Source organism: Arachis ipaensis, chromosome B08 (genome assembly GCF_000816755.2).
Source record: "Arachis ipaensis cultivar K30076 chromosome B08, Araip1.1, whole genome shotgun sequence".
In the NCBI taxonomy this organism is placed as follows: Eukaryota; Viridiplantae; Streptophyta; class Magnoliopsida; order Fabales; family Fabaceae; genus Arachis; species Arachis ipaensis.
The window spans coordinates 16209220-16230473 of NC_029792.2; the positions used below are offsets into that span (position 1 = coordinate 16209220).

At 33.7% G+C, this 21254-nt stretch overlaps 2 protein-coding genes across 4 annotated transcripts in view; one reads left to right on the forward strand and one right to left on the reverse strand.

Annotated features, from left to right (window-relative positions):
- LOC107614283 (organic cation/carnitine transporter 4) overlaps positions 1–3271 on the forward strand; it is a 4580-nt gene extending 1309 nt beyond the window's left edge. Inside the window, exon 2 of the mRNA XM_016316506.2 lies at positions 1997–3271. Within this exon, the coding sequence (XP_016171992.1) occupies positions 1997–3186 (1190 nt within the window). The 3' untranslated portion in view covers positions 3187–3271. The remainder of the gene's footprint in view (positions 1–1996) is intronic.
- The window catches only part of LOC107614448, a 13608-nt gene continuing 6187 nt past the window's right edge, over positions 13834–21254 (reverse strand). The window contains exons 7-13 of one of the 3 annotated variants that reach the window (XR_002352083.1): positions 16624–16824; positions 16278–16522; positions 14943–15155; positions 14777–14869; positions 14587–14688; positions 14171–14497; positions 13834–13982 (exon numbers count right to left, since the gene is read on the reverse strand). Coding sequence is in view for 1 of the 3 variants with exons in the window: in XM_021109013.1 (XP_020964672.1) it covers positions 15090–15155; positions 16278–16522; positions 16624–16824 (512 nt within the window). In the remaining 2 variants the exon portion in view is untranslated. Of the gene's footprint in view, positions 13983–14170; positions 14498–14586; positions 14689–14776; positions 14870–14942; positions 15156–16277; positions 16523–16623; positions 16825–21254 lie in introns of those variants that run through there. The other 2 variants (XR_002352082.1, XM_021109013.1) reach the window with 2 other exon arrangements.

Genomic DNA, 21254 nt, shown 5'->3' on the forward strand with positions numbered 1-21254 from the left:
ACACACTATAACAAAATCTTTATTATTATTATTAAGGTTCCAGTTGTAGTTAAGACAGCTGTTTATGTTGAATTTTAAGCGAGAGAACTATTTATTTATGTTGAACTTCCGTGCTTCGGATAAGATCAGGATATTTGTTAATTGGGGAAATGGGAAATTATAGCAAGGAATGTGGTTATTGCAATTAATTAATTGGATGATGATTTTAATTCTATAAATGGTATTTGATACATCATAGTATCATACATAGTAGTTAATATTTTGTACTTGTATAAATCAATAGCGCACGCAGTTTTTCTATTGAGAATTACATAGAATCATAGATAACAATCACACTTCTTGTTTAGATAACAAACTGCGAGAGAAATAATAACTTAAACACAATCATAATTGAAGAAATTTCATTAACAATATATATTATTAGTCCAGTTTTTTAGTGCCGAAGTATTTTAGTGTTGAATTTGTCAAATTTTTATTTAAAATAAATATCAAATATTTAAAAATTATTTATTTTTGTATCATTTAAATTATATATTAATTTTTAACTTTTTCTATAAATTAAATACGAAATTTTAGGTACTATAACAATTATCATATTATTATTTCTCTATGTGGGTTTTGACCTTTGAAAGAAGCCATATATGCGTTGAGACTTGAGAATTACTTTGGGGGATGATATTCTTTTGCAAAAATAATTACAATGATATAATTTAAAAATGATAATAGTTTGAAAAAATAGATAAATGCAAACTCTTTCTCGAAAGAATGGAGACGATGAAAGTATGAACCTCTGGATAGGCATGAGGGCACATTATATTCTGGAAAACAAAGATAAAGACTACACAAAATAGTAATTTATTACTGACTAATTTACTGGTGACGAGGTAAAGGATCACAACATGAACATGGCGTGCTAACTTTGAAACAGAAAAGTCTTAAATGGGGGCTTGGCCCGAGACACCAACAGGCTTTTTTGTGTTTGTCGTTTTCTGAGTAAATTTATTTGACTGTTACAATGTATAAAATTGCTTTTAGTTTGTCGTTTCGGTGGTGTTTCACGTTGAATATTAAACAGACCCAAGTGGATGATAACCCCTTTTTATTTTTAGGAAAAGAATAGGGTACTAATATATTATCTGTCAACTTCTATTAACTCTTATTTATAATTGTGTTTTATAGAAGTGTGTTCGTGGATGTGTCTAATAATTAATATATTTTAAATACATATATAAAGAGACACATCCAAAAAATATATCTATAAAGATACTTCTATTAAACACAGCTATAAAAAGATATTTTTATTAGACACATCTACAAACACACTTTCATAAAACACAATTATAAATAAGAGTTGATAAAAGTTAACAAATATACTTTCATAAAACACAATTATAAATAAGAGTTGATAAAAGTTAACAAATATACTATTAGTAACCTAGCGGAGCCATTATTTTGTTTTTCCCTTTTAAATTATTTATGCGTTGGTTTCGTCAACACCAACTTGTGCTTCTGCCTCATAGCCATTCATTATTCCTCATAAATAAATAAAACTAAAACACAACAAACTTCAATAAAAGGCCACGCGTTATCCAAGTTAGAGGAATTTTTTTGAGAGATATTAATAATGATAATAGGGACAAAAGATGTACTTTTGAGTATAATGTTGCTCCCCTATAAACTCTTTAGTGCTTAAAGTGAAGGCTCAGGTATAGTTTTCGTATTAAATTGAGAGTCGAAAAAAGCAAAAAATTAAAATAATAAGTGGTGTTTCTTTTACTCTTGTTTAGTTTCTAGTTGAATTGAATATTTATTGACTAGCAATTTATAAAAATAACTGTAAATACAATTTTATTTATTTTTCTTAGAGGTTTGGCTCTACTTGCTCATGATATTAAATAATTAAAGAATTTATACAAAGGATTCAAAATTATGAATAATTTAATTAAATATATTAAATATATGAAATGAAATGATGTAAAGAATTTTGTATTCGCAGGTGCTGGAATATTTGGTCACCTCTCAGATTCTTTTCTTGGAAGAAAAGGTTCACTGATGGTTGTTTGTGCCTTAAATGCCATTTTTGGTTGTCTCACAGCATTCTCGCCAAATTATTGGATCTACGTCATTTTCCGCCTCCTCACCGGCTTCAGCACCGGCGGTGTTGGCCTATGCGCATTTGTCCTTGCCACCGAGCCAATTGGCCCAACAAAACGTGGTATCGCCGGAATGTCCACTTTCTACTTTTTCTCCATCGGCATTGCAATCCTCTCCGCCGTTGCCTACATCTTCCAAACATGGCGTGCGCTTTACATTGCGTCCTCCATCCCCTCCATTCTCTTCGTCTTCCTCGTCATCCCTTTTCTCTCAGAGTCTCCAAGATGGTACCTCGTTCGTGGAAGAGTAACCGAAGCCATGAAGATCATGTCCAATATTGCTTCTACCAATGGAAAGCACCTCCCTAGTGGTGTTCTTCTTGCACTTGACGAAGAAACCGAAGTACAAGCAGAAGCAAAAACGGAAGCACTAACCTTGACCTATAAGAACAACAACAACAAGTCTTTGGAAAACAAAGATGCAGTTGGTGGTTCTATTGTTGACGTCCTTCGCTCTCCAGTCACTAGAATAAGGTTGATTCTAATGGTGGCAATCAACTTCTTTTGCTCTGTTGTGTACTATGGTCTGAGCTTGAACGTGGTAAATCTTGATACCAACCTTTACATGAACGTGGCGTTGAATGCAGTGGCAGAGATGCCGGCGTTTGGGATAACGGCGATTTTGTTGGACAAGTTTGGGAGGAAGCCGTTGGCAATAGGGACAATGTGGTTCAGCGGTTTGTTTTGTTTGTTAGGTAGTTTAATGGGTAATGTTGGAGTGTGGAAGTTAATTAGAATGGTGTGTGGTATTTTGGGGATATTTGGGATGGCCGGAACTTATAATTTATTGTTTATTTACACGGCGGAGTTGTTCCCTACGGTGGTCAGGAACGCAGCACTTGGGTGCGCCACGCAGGCGGTGCAAATGGGGGCAATATTGTCGCCGGTGGTGGTGGTTTTGGGCGGTTGGCTGCCGTTCGCGGTGTTTGCTGTGTGTGGAATAGTGGGTGGCATGTTTGCATTTTATTTGCCGGAAACTTTGAATCAGCCCTTATATGATACATTCTCTGGATTGGAAGCTGGGCTTGTTTGATGTTTTTGAAATTATTAGTTTACTAACATTAATTAACATCATCTCTATTGATATTGTTTTCTAGTAATCAAATTTTGGTAGAGTCTAAGGTTATCGAATAATTCTAAATTTTTAATTTTAGATATTTGTAACTGACTAAAATAAAGTGAAAAAAAATTTGTATATAAATTTTAGAATTATTTAAGAATTTATTATTGGATAATAAATTATTGTATACATAAAATGGAATTCAAATTTTATATTTATTTAACTAAATTAATATATTAATTATTAAACCAACTCAATTTAATTAAAAATGGTGTATTTTTTACTGAATCTTTATCTGATTATTTTTTTTTTTCGATAATACCTGAAAAAAGTTTTATTAGTTTTGTTTTAGGGCGAAAAAAATTGGTTTGACATGTTTTCCTTATTGAATTAAGGGATGTGTTTGTCATGTTAGAAGTCACAGACATATATTGTTCTTGATCAATAGCTGTATAAGTTTCTGACTAATTTAAAAATAACATTACAGAACATATTTGAAGTCTCTATTTTCTCTTTTTTATTATTTTGTCATAGAGACTCACCCACGGACTCACATTAACATATACTAAAACTCTCTCTGTTGTATATCGTCAGCCAGCATTGTTAAAGCCCAATCCATGAGATATTGCCATTGAATAAATACAATCAGCGTTCTTAAGGCCCAGACAATTTCCACTGAACAAAACAAATTCATACTGACCCAACAAAAACTGGAAGAAAAACATTCTCAGTCCTTGGGGGAAAAATCCCAAAAAAAAAAAAGAAAGGAGAAACTCTAGAGTTAGTTCCACACCACGATTCTCTCTTCAATACTAAATTGCTAACTTTTCAACTTCACTAATTATGGGTAAACGCTAATGTATTTTCGAAAAAGTAAAATATTTGCCCTCCTTTAAACTCTAAAGCATAAAACTTAAATATTAAATTTTGAGTTTAAACTCTAAATCATAAAATTTTGAACCGTAAATCTTAAATTTTAAATTTTAAATTTTAAATTTTAGACTCTAAATCTAAACAATTGATATAAAATATAATAAATAAAAATTAAAATTTATTTAATTAATAAAAAATGTAGCATTTTTATTTAATAAGAAGCATTTAAAAATGAATCCTAATCATGCATCACTTTTTTCAATATTATTGTTACCAATTATTGCAGGTTTTCTCAAAGTAATTTGAGACTGTTGTTACCTGCTGCAGTTGGAGACCAGAAAGGAACAAATGAAATTAGGTGTATGTTATGGTGAAAAGAAAAAAATGATGAATGGATGAAAATTTACTTTTATAAATAATTAAATATTTTTTAAAAAAATGTATTTTTTTATTAATATTTTAAAATAGATTATACACACCTCTTTTTATTTTTTTCACACAAAGACCTTTTTATTATAGAATTATTCATGAAATTAATCATTGGAAGAAGAACGAGAAATTAAAATGGCTTAGCAGCTGTTATGTCGCAATTATTAAGATTAATTGTTTTGCGTAGTTTGATGATGCACGCATACTCAATTTGATAATTGGAAAAGTTTTATCAAATTTTAACCAGCATGTAACCATCAAAGAAGAGTGAGCTATTGGATGAAATCTCACACTAATTTTACACTATTAAAAGTTTCATTGATGACTATTTGATGACTATAAATCCTAAAAGTTACTAGCTCCTAGCATTTCCCATGATAATTTAAAGGGTTAAGTACTGAAATCGTCCTTAAGGTCTGGCGTGAAAATCAAAATCGTCCCCGACCTTTTTTTGTTATTAAAATCATCCTCAACGTTACAAAACGTTATAAAATCGTCTTTTTCTATTTTTTTGGACCAAATTACCCTTAACTATTAATGGTTGTTTTAATTTTTTAATATTATTTTTAATTATTTTTATTAATAATAAAGGGTAATATGGTAAAAAAAAATAAAATTGAAGTGAAAAAGGACGATTTTATAACATTTTGTAACGTTGAGGATGATTTTAATAACAAAAAAAGGTCGGGGACGATTTTGATTTTCACCCCAGACCTTAGGGACGATTTCAGTACTTAACCCTAATTTAAAGTCTCGGACCAATTAAGGAGCCACCTGTAAAACCCAACCTAATTAAAGTAAGTAATTATCTGTAACTCTAACATCTATTACCAATTATATATATTATTAACAATTTTTTACGTAGCATTATTGCTCATTTGATCCCAACCATACAACAACTGATCTCTAGCTTTGGATTCTTCTCTTTAGCAGCGGGTGTGTAGCAAACTAACTAGCAATTATCATATAAAATATAAAAACTTTATGCAAGTTTGACATAGAGATAATGAGCTCAATTAATTCTTATACTCCAATCAACGGACGCTGTAACAACCACTCTTCTAGAAACAAAATTAAATTTGAAATTTGAAAATCAGTTACGAGATAGGCTTAGAATTTTAAATTTATGGATAGGAATCTAGTAACCACTTCTATTTAATATACGCCATTTTATTATGTGCTCTCTTATATTATTATATTATTAATATTCCCTTAGGGCCGAGAGTACATGCCTTCTTATAATGTCTTGTTCAACATACCATATTCTATTATATCCATATATGTGATCTCTTATATCATTATATTATTATTACTCATTTAAAATCAAGAGTACATGCTTTTTTCAATATTTTATTCAAATATTTAATATATCCTATTCTATTATGTGCATCTATGTGACCTCTTATATCATTATGTTATTAATACTCCTTTAAAGTTAAGAGTACATACTTTCTCAATATGTTCAAATATTTAATATACCCTGTTCTTATATGATCGTTTGCACTATTATATTATTCCCTTAGGATCGAGAATACATAACTTCTTTAATACTTTGTGCAATTATTTAAAATACCCTATTTCCTGTACTTTGATATGCCACCTTTCAATCCATGCTATTATACTACCAAAATCTTTTAATTAGAAAATTTATACACATGCCAGAGTCTCATGTTTTTCATATATCCCTTTATCATCATAATTGTCCCTTTTCTTGCATGATCTCTTCTTATATGATTTTCCTCTCGTGTATGGTTAAACAAAACCTAATTGTAAATTAAACTGAGGGAATGATCCTTCGGTAAGGGAATGTGACCCCCAAAGACAAGATATCGATATGATCCTTCGGTAAGGGAAGGTGATCGATCGAGATGAACCTTCGGTACGGGAAGGTGATCGCCAAAACGTTTGGGATAAGAACTTTCGGTAAGGGAAGGGGACTCCCACCTTTTATACCGGTTTGAGCTCAATACCTTCCATAAAATTTATAAGTTAAGAAAGGAGAAAGCATGAATGAAAAGTTTGATTATATTTTTTTAAGATATATTTATGATTATGTTGATGTTACTTAAGATGTTATCCTTTTATTCTCTTTCTATGTTCTTTCCTTTTTACCTATATGTTTTACGCTTTACAAGAGGTTCATATTACATGCCATATCGTACGACTTTCTTTTAAAATCCCGCACGTGGACTGGAGATAGATATGGAGGTGTTGCACAGCACTCCTACTGAGACGTTAGGTTCTCATCCCCTTTTTCTTTTCCCATACGGTCTCCAGAGGAACATGGCACAGCGGATAGAGACGACGCAGTGCCCCCCGAAGGTAACTTCTGAGTATGACCCCTCAAAGCACGCGTGGGTAGTTACGACCACTACTACCGTGCTCCAAACTATCTACTTAGGTCGAGAGTTCGTGGAAGGAGAATCCCAGCTGCCCATCAAGTCCTAGTTCATCCCACACAACGGAACCAGATCTTCACTGCGCGAAAAGGTGTTGGAGGAAAACCACTGATACCTCGATACGTGAATAACTGAAGGGTCCTGACCAAGGATAGGATAGGACACAAGTATGGGAGCCTCTCCAACGAAATTAGTTAGGACGTATTAGTTTCTTTTCTTTGTTTAATTACCTCTAAGCATTTTATTTTGAACCGTACTCATGGATAAGTTTATTATTTCATATTTGTCATCGTTTTAGTACTACTTGTTTTCCTCTTCACACGTACTTCCTCCCTTCCTTGCGTAACGATTAAGTTCAGTCTCTTTCTCTATCGAGTGTGCCATCTTATTTAAAGATCCTCAAAGATAGGATATAACTTAGGGTGTTACATTAATGGTATCAGAGCAAAGTCGATCCTAGGGATTCTGTCTCAGGAGATATGGCTAATAAAACTTCTTCCTATGGTTATCCATAAACAGGGGACCTATGGCAAGCGTGGACGCCCACGTGGTTCGAGCTCGAGCTCATCAAACCTAGCAAAGTACATGAAGAAGATGGCCAAGGCAATGAAGGAGCATGCCCAAGCCACCACTCTGATGGCCCAACAACTTTCCACTGGGGACAAGGATCCCAATATTCCCAGGCTGGAGGTGGGATAGACCCGTACAACTTTTGCTGACTTCAAGAAGATTGGTCCGTCTGAGTTCCGTGGAGCCCTCGACCCTGATATGGCAGAAGAATGGCTGACTGAAATGGAAAAGGTATTCACAATTTTTCCGTGCACTGAGGAGCAGCAAGTGAGCTACGCTACCTTCATGCTCAAAGCTGATGCCGAGTTCTGGTGGGATGGAGCAAGACGGTTGTTGGAGGATGCGGGAACAAATATCAGTTGGGCCACCTTCAAAGAAGCTTTCTACAAGAAGTACTTTTTCCTTTCTGTTCGAGAGTCCAAGGAGATGGAGTTTCTTCAGCTGAGGCAAGATAGGATGAGTATTGCAGAGTACACAGAGAAGTTCGAGAGACTCTGCAAATTTTCCGCCATGTATAAGGCTAATCCAGATGAAAAGTGAAAGTGTATGAAGTATCAAGGAGGGCTCAGGGCAAAAGTCCTAACCGCTATAGCCCCACGGGAAATCCGGGAGTTCTCCTCCCTCGTTAGCAAGTGCTAGGTGTCGATGAATGCACCAAAAAACTAGCGTCGGAAAGAAGCGAGGCTTTCAAGAAAAGGCAACTGAATCAAGAATCATCTCAGCAGCCGCCGCAGAAGAAGGCTTTTCTTGAGAAACCTACAAAAAGGCAACCTCAACAGGGCACGGATCGCCAGGAACCTCCCACTGATGCCTCACCAAAGACCACCGAACTCAAGGAGTGTGCTTCATGTGGGAAGCAACATAGGGGTAGGTGCCTTGCCGGACAAAATGTCTGTTTTTGGTGTTTTCAGCCGGGGCATATCGCCAGGGAATGCCCAGCAGTTCTCCCACTCCCTGCCAATCCACCACAGCGTCGAGGGCGAGTCTTTGCCCTCAGCAGCGAGGAAGTCCACGAGTCAGAAGATCGAATCGAGGGTAAATGCACAATTAATGGAATCCTTTAACCATCCTAGATGATACTGGTGCTTCTCTTTTGTTCATATCTCTCTCCGCTACTAGTAAGATTAGCTAACCCATGTCCAAATCACTATGCATCCTACTAATGACCTTTATCGACCGAATTAGGATGTAGAATTTGGGGACAAATTCTTTTTTTTATGGGGGTGATAATGTAACAATCACCCTTCTAGAAACAAAATTAAATTTGAAATTTGAAAATCAGTTAGGAGATAGGCTTAGAATTTTAAATTTATGGATAGGAATCTAGTAACCACCCTATGTGCTCTCTTATATTATTATATTAATAATATTCCCTTAGGGTCGAGAGTACATGCCTTCTTATAATGCTTATTCAGCTATTTAATATACGCCATTTTATTATGTGCTCTCTTATATTATTATATTATTAATATTCCCTTAGGGCCGAGAGTACATGCCTTCTTATAATGTCTTGTTCAACATACCATATTCTATTATATCCATATATGTGATCTCTTATATCATTATATTATTATTACTCATTTAAAATCAAGAGTACATGTTTTTTTCAATATTTTATTCAAATGTTTAATATATCCTATTCTATTATGTGCATCTATGTGACCTCTTATATCATTATGTTATTAATACTCCTTTAAAGTCAAGAGTACATGCTTTCTCAATATGTTATTCAAATATTTAATATACCCTATTCTTATTATGTATATGATCATTTGCACCATTATATTATTCCCTTAGGATCGAGAATACATAACTTCTTTAATACTTTGTGCAATTATTTAAAATACCCTATTTCTTGTACTTTGATATGACATCTTTCAATCCATGCTATTATACTACCAAAATCTTTTAATTAGAAAATTCATACACATGCCAGAGTCTCATGTTTTTCATATATCCCTTTATCATCATAATTGTCCCTTTTCTTGCATGATCTCTTCTTATATGATTTTCCTCTCGTGTATGGTTAAACAAAACCTAATTGTAAATTAAACTGAGGGAATGATCCTTCGGTAAGGGAAGGTGACCCCCAAATACAAGATATCGATATGATCCTTCGGTAAGGGAAGGTGATCGATCGAGATGAACATTCGGTAAGGGAAGGTGATCGCCAAAACGTTTGGGATAAGAACCTTCGGTTAGGGAAGGGGACTCCCGCCTTTTATACCGGTTTGAGCTCAATACCTTCCATAAAATTTATAAGTTAAGAAAGGAGAAAGCATGAATGAAAAGATTGATTATGTTTTTTTAAGATATATTTATGATTATGTTGATGTTACTTAAGATGTTATCCTTCTATTCTCTTTCTATGTTCTTTCCTTTTTACCTATATGTTTTACGCTTTACAAGAGGTTCATATTACATGCCATATCGTACGACTTTCTTTTAAAATCCCGCACGTGAGCTGGAGATAGATATGGAGGTGTTGCACAGCACTCCTACTGAGACGTTAGGTTCTCATCCCTTTTTCTTTTTCCATACTGTCTCCAGAGGAACATGGCACAGCAGATAGAGACAATGCAGTGCCCCCCAAAGGTGACTTCTGAGTATGACCCTCGAACCACGCGTGGATAGTTACGACCACTACTACCGTGCTCCAAACTATCTACTTAGGTCGAGAGTTCGTGGAAGGAGAATCCCAGCTGCCCATCGAGTCCTAGTTCATCCCACACAACGGAACCAGATCTTCACTGCGTGAAAAGGTGTTGGAGAAAAATCACTGATACCTCGATACGTGAATAACTGAAGGGTCCTGACCAAGGATAGGATAGGACACAAGTATGGGAGCCTCTCCAACGAAATTAGTTAGGACGTATTAGTTTCTTTTCTTTGTTTAATTACCTCTAAGCATTTTATTTTGAACCGTACTCATGGATAAGTTTATTATTTCATATTTATCATCGTTTTAGTACTACCTGTTTTCCTCTTCACACGTACTTCCTCCCTTCCTTGCGTAACGATTAAGTTCAGTCTCTTTCTCTATCGAGTGTGCCATCTTATTTAAAGACCCTCAAAGATAGGATATAACTTAGGGTGTTATAGACGCAACTGAAAATTGAGAAAATACAACAGTCTATTTGGATACAATTATGATTAAAGACCCAATTCGGTCTTTGTCTATTTTTATGAAGGACAAAGCGATCCCTATAAAAAAAAAAGGGATATTTTGATCTTCAACCTTTTTATTTTGGGACAATACAATCTCTCTGTTAAAAAAATTGTTAAATAATAACAAAATTTAATTTTGTGGAGTTTTATTTGTATTTTGCAGGGATTTTAAATCCTCACAAAAATCTTTTCAACAATATAATCAATTACTACCACTATATTTTTCATCCTCATTATTATCACTCCTACCTCTATTATTTTTATTGTGTAACTATACTTTATCATCATCATTATCTCCTCTACCATCATCATTACCAATACCAATATTATCAACAATAAAGTTCTCTTCTTTCATTTCTTATTCGATGTTATTTTTTTCCTTTAAAAGGTACTACAATTACTTTTTTTTGCGACATCATTTTCATCAATGGTTTTTCTTCACTTAACCACCATTGATAAAAGAATTTTTCAAAAACAAACTTATTAATAGTTTGTGGAGGTTTAAAACCCCACAAAATATAAATAAAATTCCCACAAAATTAATTTTTGTTATTATTTAATGGATTTTTTAACAGAAGAATTGTATTGTCCCAAAATAAAAAAGTTGAGGATCGAAGTGTCCCTTTTTTTTTGGACAGAGATCGCTTTGTTTTTCGTGAAATTGGACAAGGATCAAGTTGGATATTTACTCTATAATTATTAAATTTAGATTTCGTGTAGTATATTCAGGTTGATTACAATATATTAAATTTGTTGAATCACTTGCGTAGTCCATTTTAGACGTACACGACCAAATGAACTTCACATTCTCTATTAGTACCGTTCCATTCATGACTTAAATGGCCTCTCCACAGCTAAGGCTTTAACTTAATGATTCATGATCATGTCTTTTAAAATGTTGTATTTTGGTTCAAGTCTTACTAGAGACAATAAATAAATTATTAATAGAGTTTATGTGAGTGCTGTATACCCCCCCCCAAAACAAAAAAAGCCTCTCCTAAGAAAAGAGAAAGCAAAATTTGAGTTTTTCTTATTATTCAGCGTTTGATAGAAAATAAGAGAAATAAAATCGTTTTGTGTTCTAAATTTTGTTTTATGATGTTTAAACAAAAGAGAAGATCAAAGCAAACATCTATTTTAAATCAGAACTGATAATTTATTGGAAAATATCACTAGACTCTGACCAAATGATATGATTGGAATTATTTTTTGTTTCATATCTAGCCATTTAATTCGTCACTTTATTGCTTCTCTAGTTATTCAATCGATTTGAACATACCAAAATCTTGATAAAAGTTCCTGAATTTTGTGAATTAAATCAACAACTTCAGACGTGTAACTACCACCAGAGTCATGCAAAAGGTGCAGAACGTTCAAACAATCTGTTTCATGTAATGTCCTAATTTCTAGCCTGTCATGAGCAAGGCTAGCAGCTAGGCGCTACTATTTAGTTGACTTTAGAGACTCTAGACCATATATTAAGGTAGCGTTTGGTGGAGAGACAGAGACAGAAAGACTGAGACTGAGAGACAGAGACTAAGAGACAGGGATTGAAATAAATCTCAGTATTCTGTTTGGTGCAAAATGGGAGACAGGAATTGAAACAAGAATGAAACTCTAATTTAATTTGCACAAAGGGTAAAATTGGAATTAATTAATTGAAATGAAAGTATTTTAGGTAAAAAATGTTATTAAAGTTTCAGTCTCCATCTCTAAAAATTTCAGTCCTCTGTGTCCCTACTTTTTTGAGGTACTGAAATACTAAAATTTTAGAGATAGAGATAAAAATTTTAGTACCAGTCTCTGAACTAACAAATACGATATTGAGTTTCAGTCTCTCAGTCTCTGTCTCAATACCTCAAAACAAACGCTACCTAAGTGTATACATATGAGCCTGTAGCGCTAGTCAAGAATCGTGTATCTAGTCATGCATATTGGAATAATTGTAAGTTAAGCAGTTAATACAAGAAACGGAAAAGTATAGCATAGGATAATCATATCATACATGAAACGCCCGCAGGCTTAATTCATCACAAAATCCAAGTTCATACTTAATTATATACTTCTTTTTAATGGTTGTAGTCCCTGGCTCACAAGATTCACTCTAGTATGGGACCCGATCTACTTATTAAATAAATAAAAAGAGTTAGACCTCTAAAAGACTATCAAATGCGAGAGCAAGGACCATTACTATTAAGACTACTACTACTGCTGTTAGTGATACTGGATATTTGGAAACTGTTATCACAATATGTTGAAGCAAGGGAATCACTCTGACGTGCTTGTGATATTGCTGCTGCTCGCATTCTCTGTGGAGTCCGCTTTTCCGGTCTCAAAAGAACTAGAGTACAGATCCGCCATCATCTGATCAATCCACGTCTCTGAGCTATACTCTGTTGAAGGTGCAGAACTAGAGCTTTCGGGAACCCATGGCCCATCGAATCATAGCTCCGCTACAAGGGATGGTGGTGGAGCGTCGAGCATAGGTATATCGGGAACCACTGGATCCTTTTCGGGGTTCAACCATCACTACAACAAAATAGTAAAGCGGCAGCGGTTATTTGGGGGTGTGGCGGTGGTTATAATCGCCGCTATTTTCGGTTTCTGGCAGTGAACAAAGCGCGCCCAGGTCAACCGTTGGCACAGCAGCGGCGGCGATTTTGAAGAACTGCTGGAATAACCGCCGGCGAGAGTCACTCGGCAAATGGTAGCGGTTTGAAACCGCCACTATGTTCTCGAATCAGGCAGAACAGCCGAACAGGTGTATGGCAGCGGTTTGGTAACCGTTGCAAAAAAACGTATTGGAAATGACCGTTGGACAATTTGAGGCGGTTTAAAACCGCCACAAAATGAGCTTTGAGGGGCGTCTGATATGATATTCGTGGCGGTTTTAAACCGCTGCGATACCTGCAACATATTTAAAAAAAAAACAAACTTATATATAAACTACTTTCTAATTGCTTCGATCCTAATAAAAAAATTACTACTATAATATTAAAATCTACAACTCAAAATAAAATAGAAAAAAGGTACCAAAATAATATGAACATTGTATTTCAAAATATAATATATATTTAATAAGTCTTACATAATCATAAATCAAACACAACCAGTGTTTAACAACTATTTACATATCAAAGTAAATTCAAATAATGCAATCCTAAAATTGAATTAGAAAAGAGTTTTGCTTCTATTATTTAACTATGCTAAAAGCCTAAAATAAACAGTCACTTTGATAACAAAAGTCTTCGGTCAATTCAATCATAAAACTCTATAATCAAGTCATGGAATAGTAGAAGGTGGCCTTGTCTCCATTGGTGAGTCTGCAACCTAGGATTAAAAATAAATAAAAATACGTTAGAATAAAAACAAAGACCATTATATAATTTAAGTCTAACATTAATAGGCATAAACCATCTGAACAAATAAGGATAATGACCAATAATAACTAAATCATTGTTTTACTAAACCATTCACAATGAAAGATTCAGGAAAAAAGAACAAAGTATAATATTTACCCCATTATTTGTAGCTGTAGGAAAGTCATGTGGCACTTTTCCACCCATACAATGATTAATAAAATATGTCACTTGAACTTGTAATAAGGAAATTATTGCTTTATTCTCTTATAATTCTACTTCCATACAGTGAACTTTAGCCATATTAAAGTCATGATTGCATGAACAAGATACTCCTCTTAAACTATTAGCAGTTTTCATGACTCGGAATGGACAGACACCAAATCCTACACCTCTAACACAACCCTGGTGTTCTTTTCCAAATAACTTGGTATATGCATCATCAGTAGGAGAACCCTCATTAGCTTGAAGCAAAGCTAATTGTTCCTATGATAAAAATTTGAGAAATGCATCAACATTAGAATAATCTCCATCATCAATAACAAACAAAGCCAAAATAAAGTGAAAGTGCTTACACTTTTCTCTCTAGCCTCATCATTAACAAAAGATCCATCATTCTTCTTATGACTAATTGGATATATTTCAGCTTTAGTAAAAACTCTCTTGTTCGCAGTTTCCTATCAAATCAATAAATGGGAATTCAATTTCAACGCATGTATAAATTAAATTACAGAATATTATTCTGATAAGGACTTAATCACAAACCAACTCGTGTTTCTTCCTAGCAATCATCTTGGATCCGAGTGTATGAAGAATTGTTTGTTTTTTTCGATTACTTGCATTTTTCTCACACATTTTCTACAAATGCAAATTTAATTAGCAACCTGTCAATATAAAGTGAAATATACAATGTGTGTGTACATTCAATTACCTGAGTTCTTGACCTTAATCTATAATCAATAAAAGTTGCCCATTGCTCTAAGCTGACTCGAACTCCTTTTGGACACGACACTATATTTTGCTCTCTAGTAAAATTCCAGTTATAATTGTCATTAAACAATTTGCATGTATCATCTTTCTACTTTCTGCCAAGATTTTGTAGTATGTACTTCTTTTGCTTTCCATCATCAACTTTAAAGAATCTCTACATAGTATAAACATAAAAATAATTAACCTGAATAATTGTAACATAGACACATAGGTAAAATTATTTGAACTTATTAATAACTAAAAATAGAACATAATTCAAAGAAATGTTAATAGACTCATGCTATGCCGAATTGTTAATTTAAGATGCAGAAAATATAATAAAAAATTGACTTTCCATTGTTGAGCAGGACAGTAAGAAGCTGAATGCATCATTACAAATATAAAAGAGTAAAGTCATTGTAATTTATTCTTCGAAAAATCTGCTACATTATTAAATTAATTATTTTATATACATATTCTATAGCGGATGGGTATACTATTTATTTCGTCTTAAGCTAATACTTAAATTAAATATTATTAAGTGTCACTCATTTAAACCTATGTGTCTACTCCACTTCACTTTCACTTCAGTTTTCTTTTCATTACACAAATCTATTTCTCTCTCTTCTCTTCATTCACAAAACCAAACCACTTCCTCTATTGCTCTTGAACCAAACCGCATCATCATATTCTACTCCCTTCTCTTTGCTCATCTCCATTTTCACTTTGTCCCAATTCACCATTGTATGCATTCTACAATATTTATCATTACTTTCTTCTTCTTGTTATATTTTGTCTTGTATTATATTTTGATTTGATCTATCAAGTGCTTGTTTTTATTTAATTATGTGAGCTTTTAAACATTAGATCAACCAAATCTTCTTCTCAAAAGGATTGCATAAGAATACCTCACATTCATATTAGATTTCTGCTAGATCTTTTCATGAAAATAACTACAGTATTTCTTAATTTAGTTGCTAAAGAATTTACATTATAGTTAAAGTTACTGTGAATATAAATATTTAGCCCCTGTAACCTCACATTCATGCATGCACTCTCTTTAATTCCCCCCTCAATAATGTAACTCAAAATTCTCAAATTAAATAATATAGTCAACTTAATATTTAACAATTAACTCATACTCTAACTTCATTATGTCAAATATACAAAAAATAATATTTATTTTCAGTAAATAATAATAGCTGAAATTGTCTAAGAATGATACAATACCAGAACATAGGAATGCATTATTGAAAATCAACTCGAATTTTTATTAAATAATTAAGTAAAAAAGAACCTGAATAATATCTCTATAGGCTCCATTTTTGTATGGCTCTGTTGGAACCAAAGGCCATTTCTCATAACTTATAGGAAAGTTTTTGAAATTTTCAGCAACAGCTCCTAAAAATAAGCCTAAAAGGCCACCAGATTCACCAATTAGTTGGCCATGCTCATTCCAATGCACAATAATTTTAGTCTCACGAGACAGCACCCACATATCTTTCAACCTTAAGTGACATTCCTTAATCATTCCAGTTGCATCTATCAAATTATTCAAATCATATACTATACATTATTATACTTCCTTCCTAGTACATCTTTTAATATACAATGCTATAATTGAACTAAATTTTATAACATACCTTCCAAATCAACTGTCCAGTACTTGTTGGACTTTCTTTCTGCTACATCTAATGGAACATGTGAAACTTCTGAACTAGTAGATAAAGTAGGTTCAGACTCTATGGATTGAGAGGATTCAAATTGATCAACGGGTGATGACTCATTAAACTCATGAGTAGATATATTCTCACGTGAAGAAACAATCCTTTTCTTAGACATTTCTGCAACGTCTCAAGAGATATTGAAATTAATATATCAATGAGAGAATGAAAATGAAATAACAATACTTAATTTAATCAACTAACAACCAAAGAAACAAGAAACTACTAAAACAAACTATTATTTTTATGTAATAAAATTTAAAATTATGAACGAAAACAATATATAACACTCAATGACTTGCAACTAAAGACTTACATTACTTTATATTTTCTTCCTCTATAATTTCTCTTGCTAATGGTACATGTGAAATGTTATCTGTAAAAAATTGTCCCAAATCTTGTGATGGATAACCCACATTGTCATAAATTATGTCTTCATCCTCATTGCCCATATTATATAAGTCTCTTGGCTTTACTTGAATTGGTATGCTCCAACCTTTTTCTTTCTCATCCTCCACATAATAAACTATTTGAGCTTTATTAGCCTTAATATATGGCTCATCATCCTCATACTCACCGGTATGTATCAATCTATTAAAGTTGATAGAGGTAAAACCTAAGTTATCTACTTTCATGACCCTTGAGTTAGTGGTATTAGCCCATTCACATTTAAACAAGGTTACAAAGAATATACCATCATAATTAAGTTCAATAATGTCCACTAACTTTTCATAATAAGGTACTGCTCCAAACCTCATATTAGGATCACTATTGCGGAAGTAGCTTCTTGTTCCAAATATCCCAAAAACACCACTGTTTTGAGTTTTTAAACCTTTTTCACGTTCTAGAGTCCTAAACTTGTATCCATTGATATTATATGCAGAAAATCATCTTGCTTGGTCAATCAACCCTTTGGCAAGACTAAAAAACACCGTTCTCTTAGATTCTTCAATTTTATCAAGATCTCGAACAATCTAAGAAAGCATGATGAATATTTTATCAAGTTCATGTAATGGAAAATGGAAAAAATAATTTCAAAGAGGAAGAATTTAACTCACACGGGTAGAGAACCAATTTGCAAACTCTCTATAAACTTTCTTATCTATCTCTGATGTATTTCTCGTCCGACTTTTTAATTGCTTTCGTACAATGTTTCTAAACTCCCTATAGATGTCTTAATATTAGGATTAAAGGTCATTCAAAGAATCTTAATTATATGAATTAGAACATGCTGAAATACTCACTGGAGATAGTTGTCAACTATGGAGCAATTAGTTAACACATGTCTATGAGCTTGTAACTTCTCAATGGCTGTTAAAGTGAAATATGAGGAAACACCAAGTGGTTTACCTACTTGAGGAAACAAAGTATCTAACCAAGGATTTGATTCTTCATGGTTTGGTTCATCATCAATTCGGCTAGGTCGATTCCATCTAATCTCAATGTTCTCTAAATATCTGGAGCAAAATGTAAGAATTTCTTCCATTAAGTATCCTTGTGCTATAGATCCTTCTAGTTGTGCTTTGTTACGTACATATGACTTCAAATGTCCTAAATACCTATCCAGGAATGAAGATTAAATACTATCCAACAAAGTTATAAATAACGATCTAAGATAATAATTTTACCTCTCAATAGGGTACATCCATCTATAATGGATAGGGCCTCCAAGTTTAGCTTCTTCTACAAGGTGCACCATCAAGTGAACCATAAATGTGAAGAATGAAGAAGGGAATAACATTTCCATGTGGCATAACGCGAGGACAATTTGATCTTGCAACTTTTCCAAACAGGGGGCACTTAACGCTTTACCACATAATTGTCTAAAGAATGAACACATCTCAATAAGCACTGCAGAGACCTCATCAGGCAGCCCTGTTTGCATGGCTAACGGTAATAATTGCTCCATAAGTATATGACAATCATGACTTTTTAGCATCCTACTCAACTTAAGAGACTCTAAGTCAATGCACCTTGATATGTTGCTTGCATAACCATCAGGAATAGTGACGTTTTTCAAAGTTGTCAAGAATCTCTTCTTACCCAAATTGTTCAAAGTATAAATTGCCGGAGGACACTTTCCATTTTCCCTTGGCCACAGATAGCGCTTGATACCCATTTCTTGAAGGTCTCTTCGAGCATTTATGTGATCTTTTGACTTCGAACTATCATTTAACAAAGTATATAGTACATTGTCACATACATTTTTCTCAATATGCATCATATCGAGATTGTGACGCAACAAATTAGACTTCCAATATGGCAACTAAAAAAATACTCTTCTTTTTCCATTGTTGAGTACCACCTCCTTCAACAGGTCCACCAGTGCGTAATCTTTTACCACTTCTTCCTATTTCTTCTCTTCGGCCAAAGGTGACATTAATATTCTCAACTTGTGAAAGGATTTCACTGCCAGAAAATGTTCTTGGTGAAAGCCTTGTTTCTTGTCTTCTATTAAATTGAACGGTGTTTAATCTAAACTTGTGTCTATGATCCAGAAAGCAACGATGACCCATAAAATAATACTTTTTGCTGTGATTGAGACGATGACGGATGTTATTGAAGTTGCAAGACAGGCAAGCAAGTCTTGTGTATGTATTCCACCCAGAAAGAGTCCCTAACCCAAAAAAGTCACTAATTGTCCACAATAAAACTGCGTGCAACTTAAACACTTCTTATTTTAAAGCATCATATGCATCGCAACCCTCAACCCATAACTCCTTTAACTCTTTTATTAGAGGTTGCAAATAAACATCTATGTTATTTCCTGGCATTTTCTTGCCAGGAATGATCATTGAAATTATGATTGATGTCGATTTCATACACGCCCATGGAGGAGTATTATACGGAATGAGAATGACATGCCAAATACTATGATTTGCACTCAAAGTTCCATGTGGATTGAAGCCATCGGTAGCTAATGTAAGACTCACATTTCGTGGATCGGATGCAAAGTTGGAGTGCTCCAAATCAAGCCTTTTCCATGCTTCAAAGTCTCTTGGATGTCTCACTGCGTTATCCTTATTCTCAGCTGTAGCATGCCATCACATATCAGCAGCAGTCTTTGACGAGTAGAACAATCTTTTCAATCGAGATTTTAAAGGAAAATAACGAAGAACTTTTGCTGGATGCTTCTTCTTTTTGTTACCAATAATACTCGATGCCTCAGCTAGACCTTTTTTCTTATATGTTTTCCATCTAGACCTATTACAGACCTTACATATCTCTCTATTCTCATCTTCGCCCCAATACAACATACAATTGTTTAGGCAAGCATGTATCTTTGTGCAATCCAAACTGAGTTTAGAAATGATCTTTTTTGCCTCATAAAAAGAACTTGGAATCCTCGCATATTCGAATGCGTCACTCAATAGTTCTAAAATCATCTTCATAGACTTATCGGTCATACCACAGAGGGATTTGATATGGAACAACTTCAATATAAAAGATAAATTCGAGTATCTTGTACACCCTTCATATAATGGTTCTTCTCCATCCTTTAGCAGCTTGCTAAACCCTTTCGCTTCAAGAGTTTCAGGAGTTTCACTAGGCATCGGTCTTTCACCACCACTATCAATGACTTCATTTACTATTATGGGTGTTCCATATCGGTTGTTCCTACCAACTCCTAGTCCTTCACTGATCAAGTTTCGAATTGAATCAACCTCAACCATTGGATGCTGCTCATCGGCCATAGGATTTTGTACTACATTCGAAAAACTACTACTTGAGACGTTGCTAGTTTCTCCTATCGAGCGCTCTCCGTGATAAAACCAAAATGTATATCCTATTGGGAATTGTGTACAAATCAAATGATCATACATCTCGTCCCTTGTTAGCCACTTCTTAAAAGCACATGCACTACATGGACATATGATTCTTCCGTCGGCAGAATGATGCGCAAAAGTAAACTCAATAAATCTTGAAACACCTTGTGCATACTCAAGAGAATTCTGTGGTCTTAATCCATGATTTATCCATAACTTCCATAGCTTAACGTGTTTTTTTTCTAGTTTATAGCCATGTGCACTATTTAGTAACAACTAAAAAAATATTTTTTCTGGGAAAATAAATCCTAATTTACCAATCATAGTGAAAGAGATATTACTTGTTCTTAAAAAAAATCAGCACAGGTAAGATAGAATAAGTAGATTTGTTACTTCCAAAGAAACAGTTTTGACTGCTAAAGAAAAATAATAAAATTAGCATCAAAATTAGAATAAAAAAAATAAATGAACATGAAAGAAAGCTAGTGTTTGAAACACTCTCAAATTGAACTCAATAGTTTATGTTTATTGGTGGCCTACATTGTTAAATTAGTCATGGACTCATAACTTCTCAATACAAGTACAAATATATCTTTTATAGATATCTTCATTTCTTAAATTTATATTTCTATGTGGTTTACTATTAATCATAGCTTTTTATTTATAAACTAATTAAAACTAACAACCACATCAACTACTATACTCACTAGCTTCTAGCACCTATCAGTATGATGACCAAATAAAAAAAATTATATAAAAAAATTTATGGTACTAACAATCGAA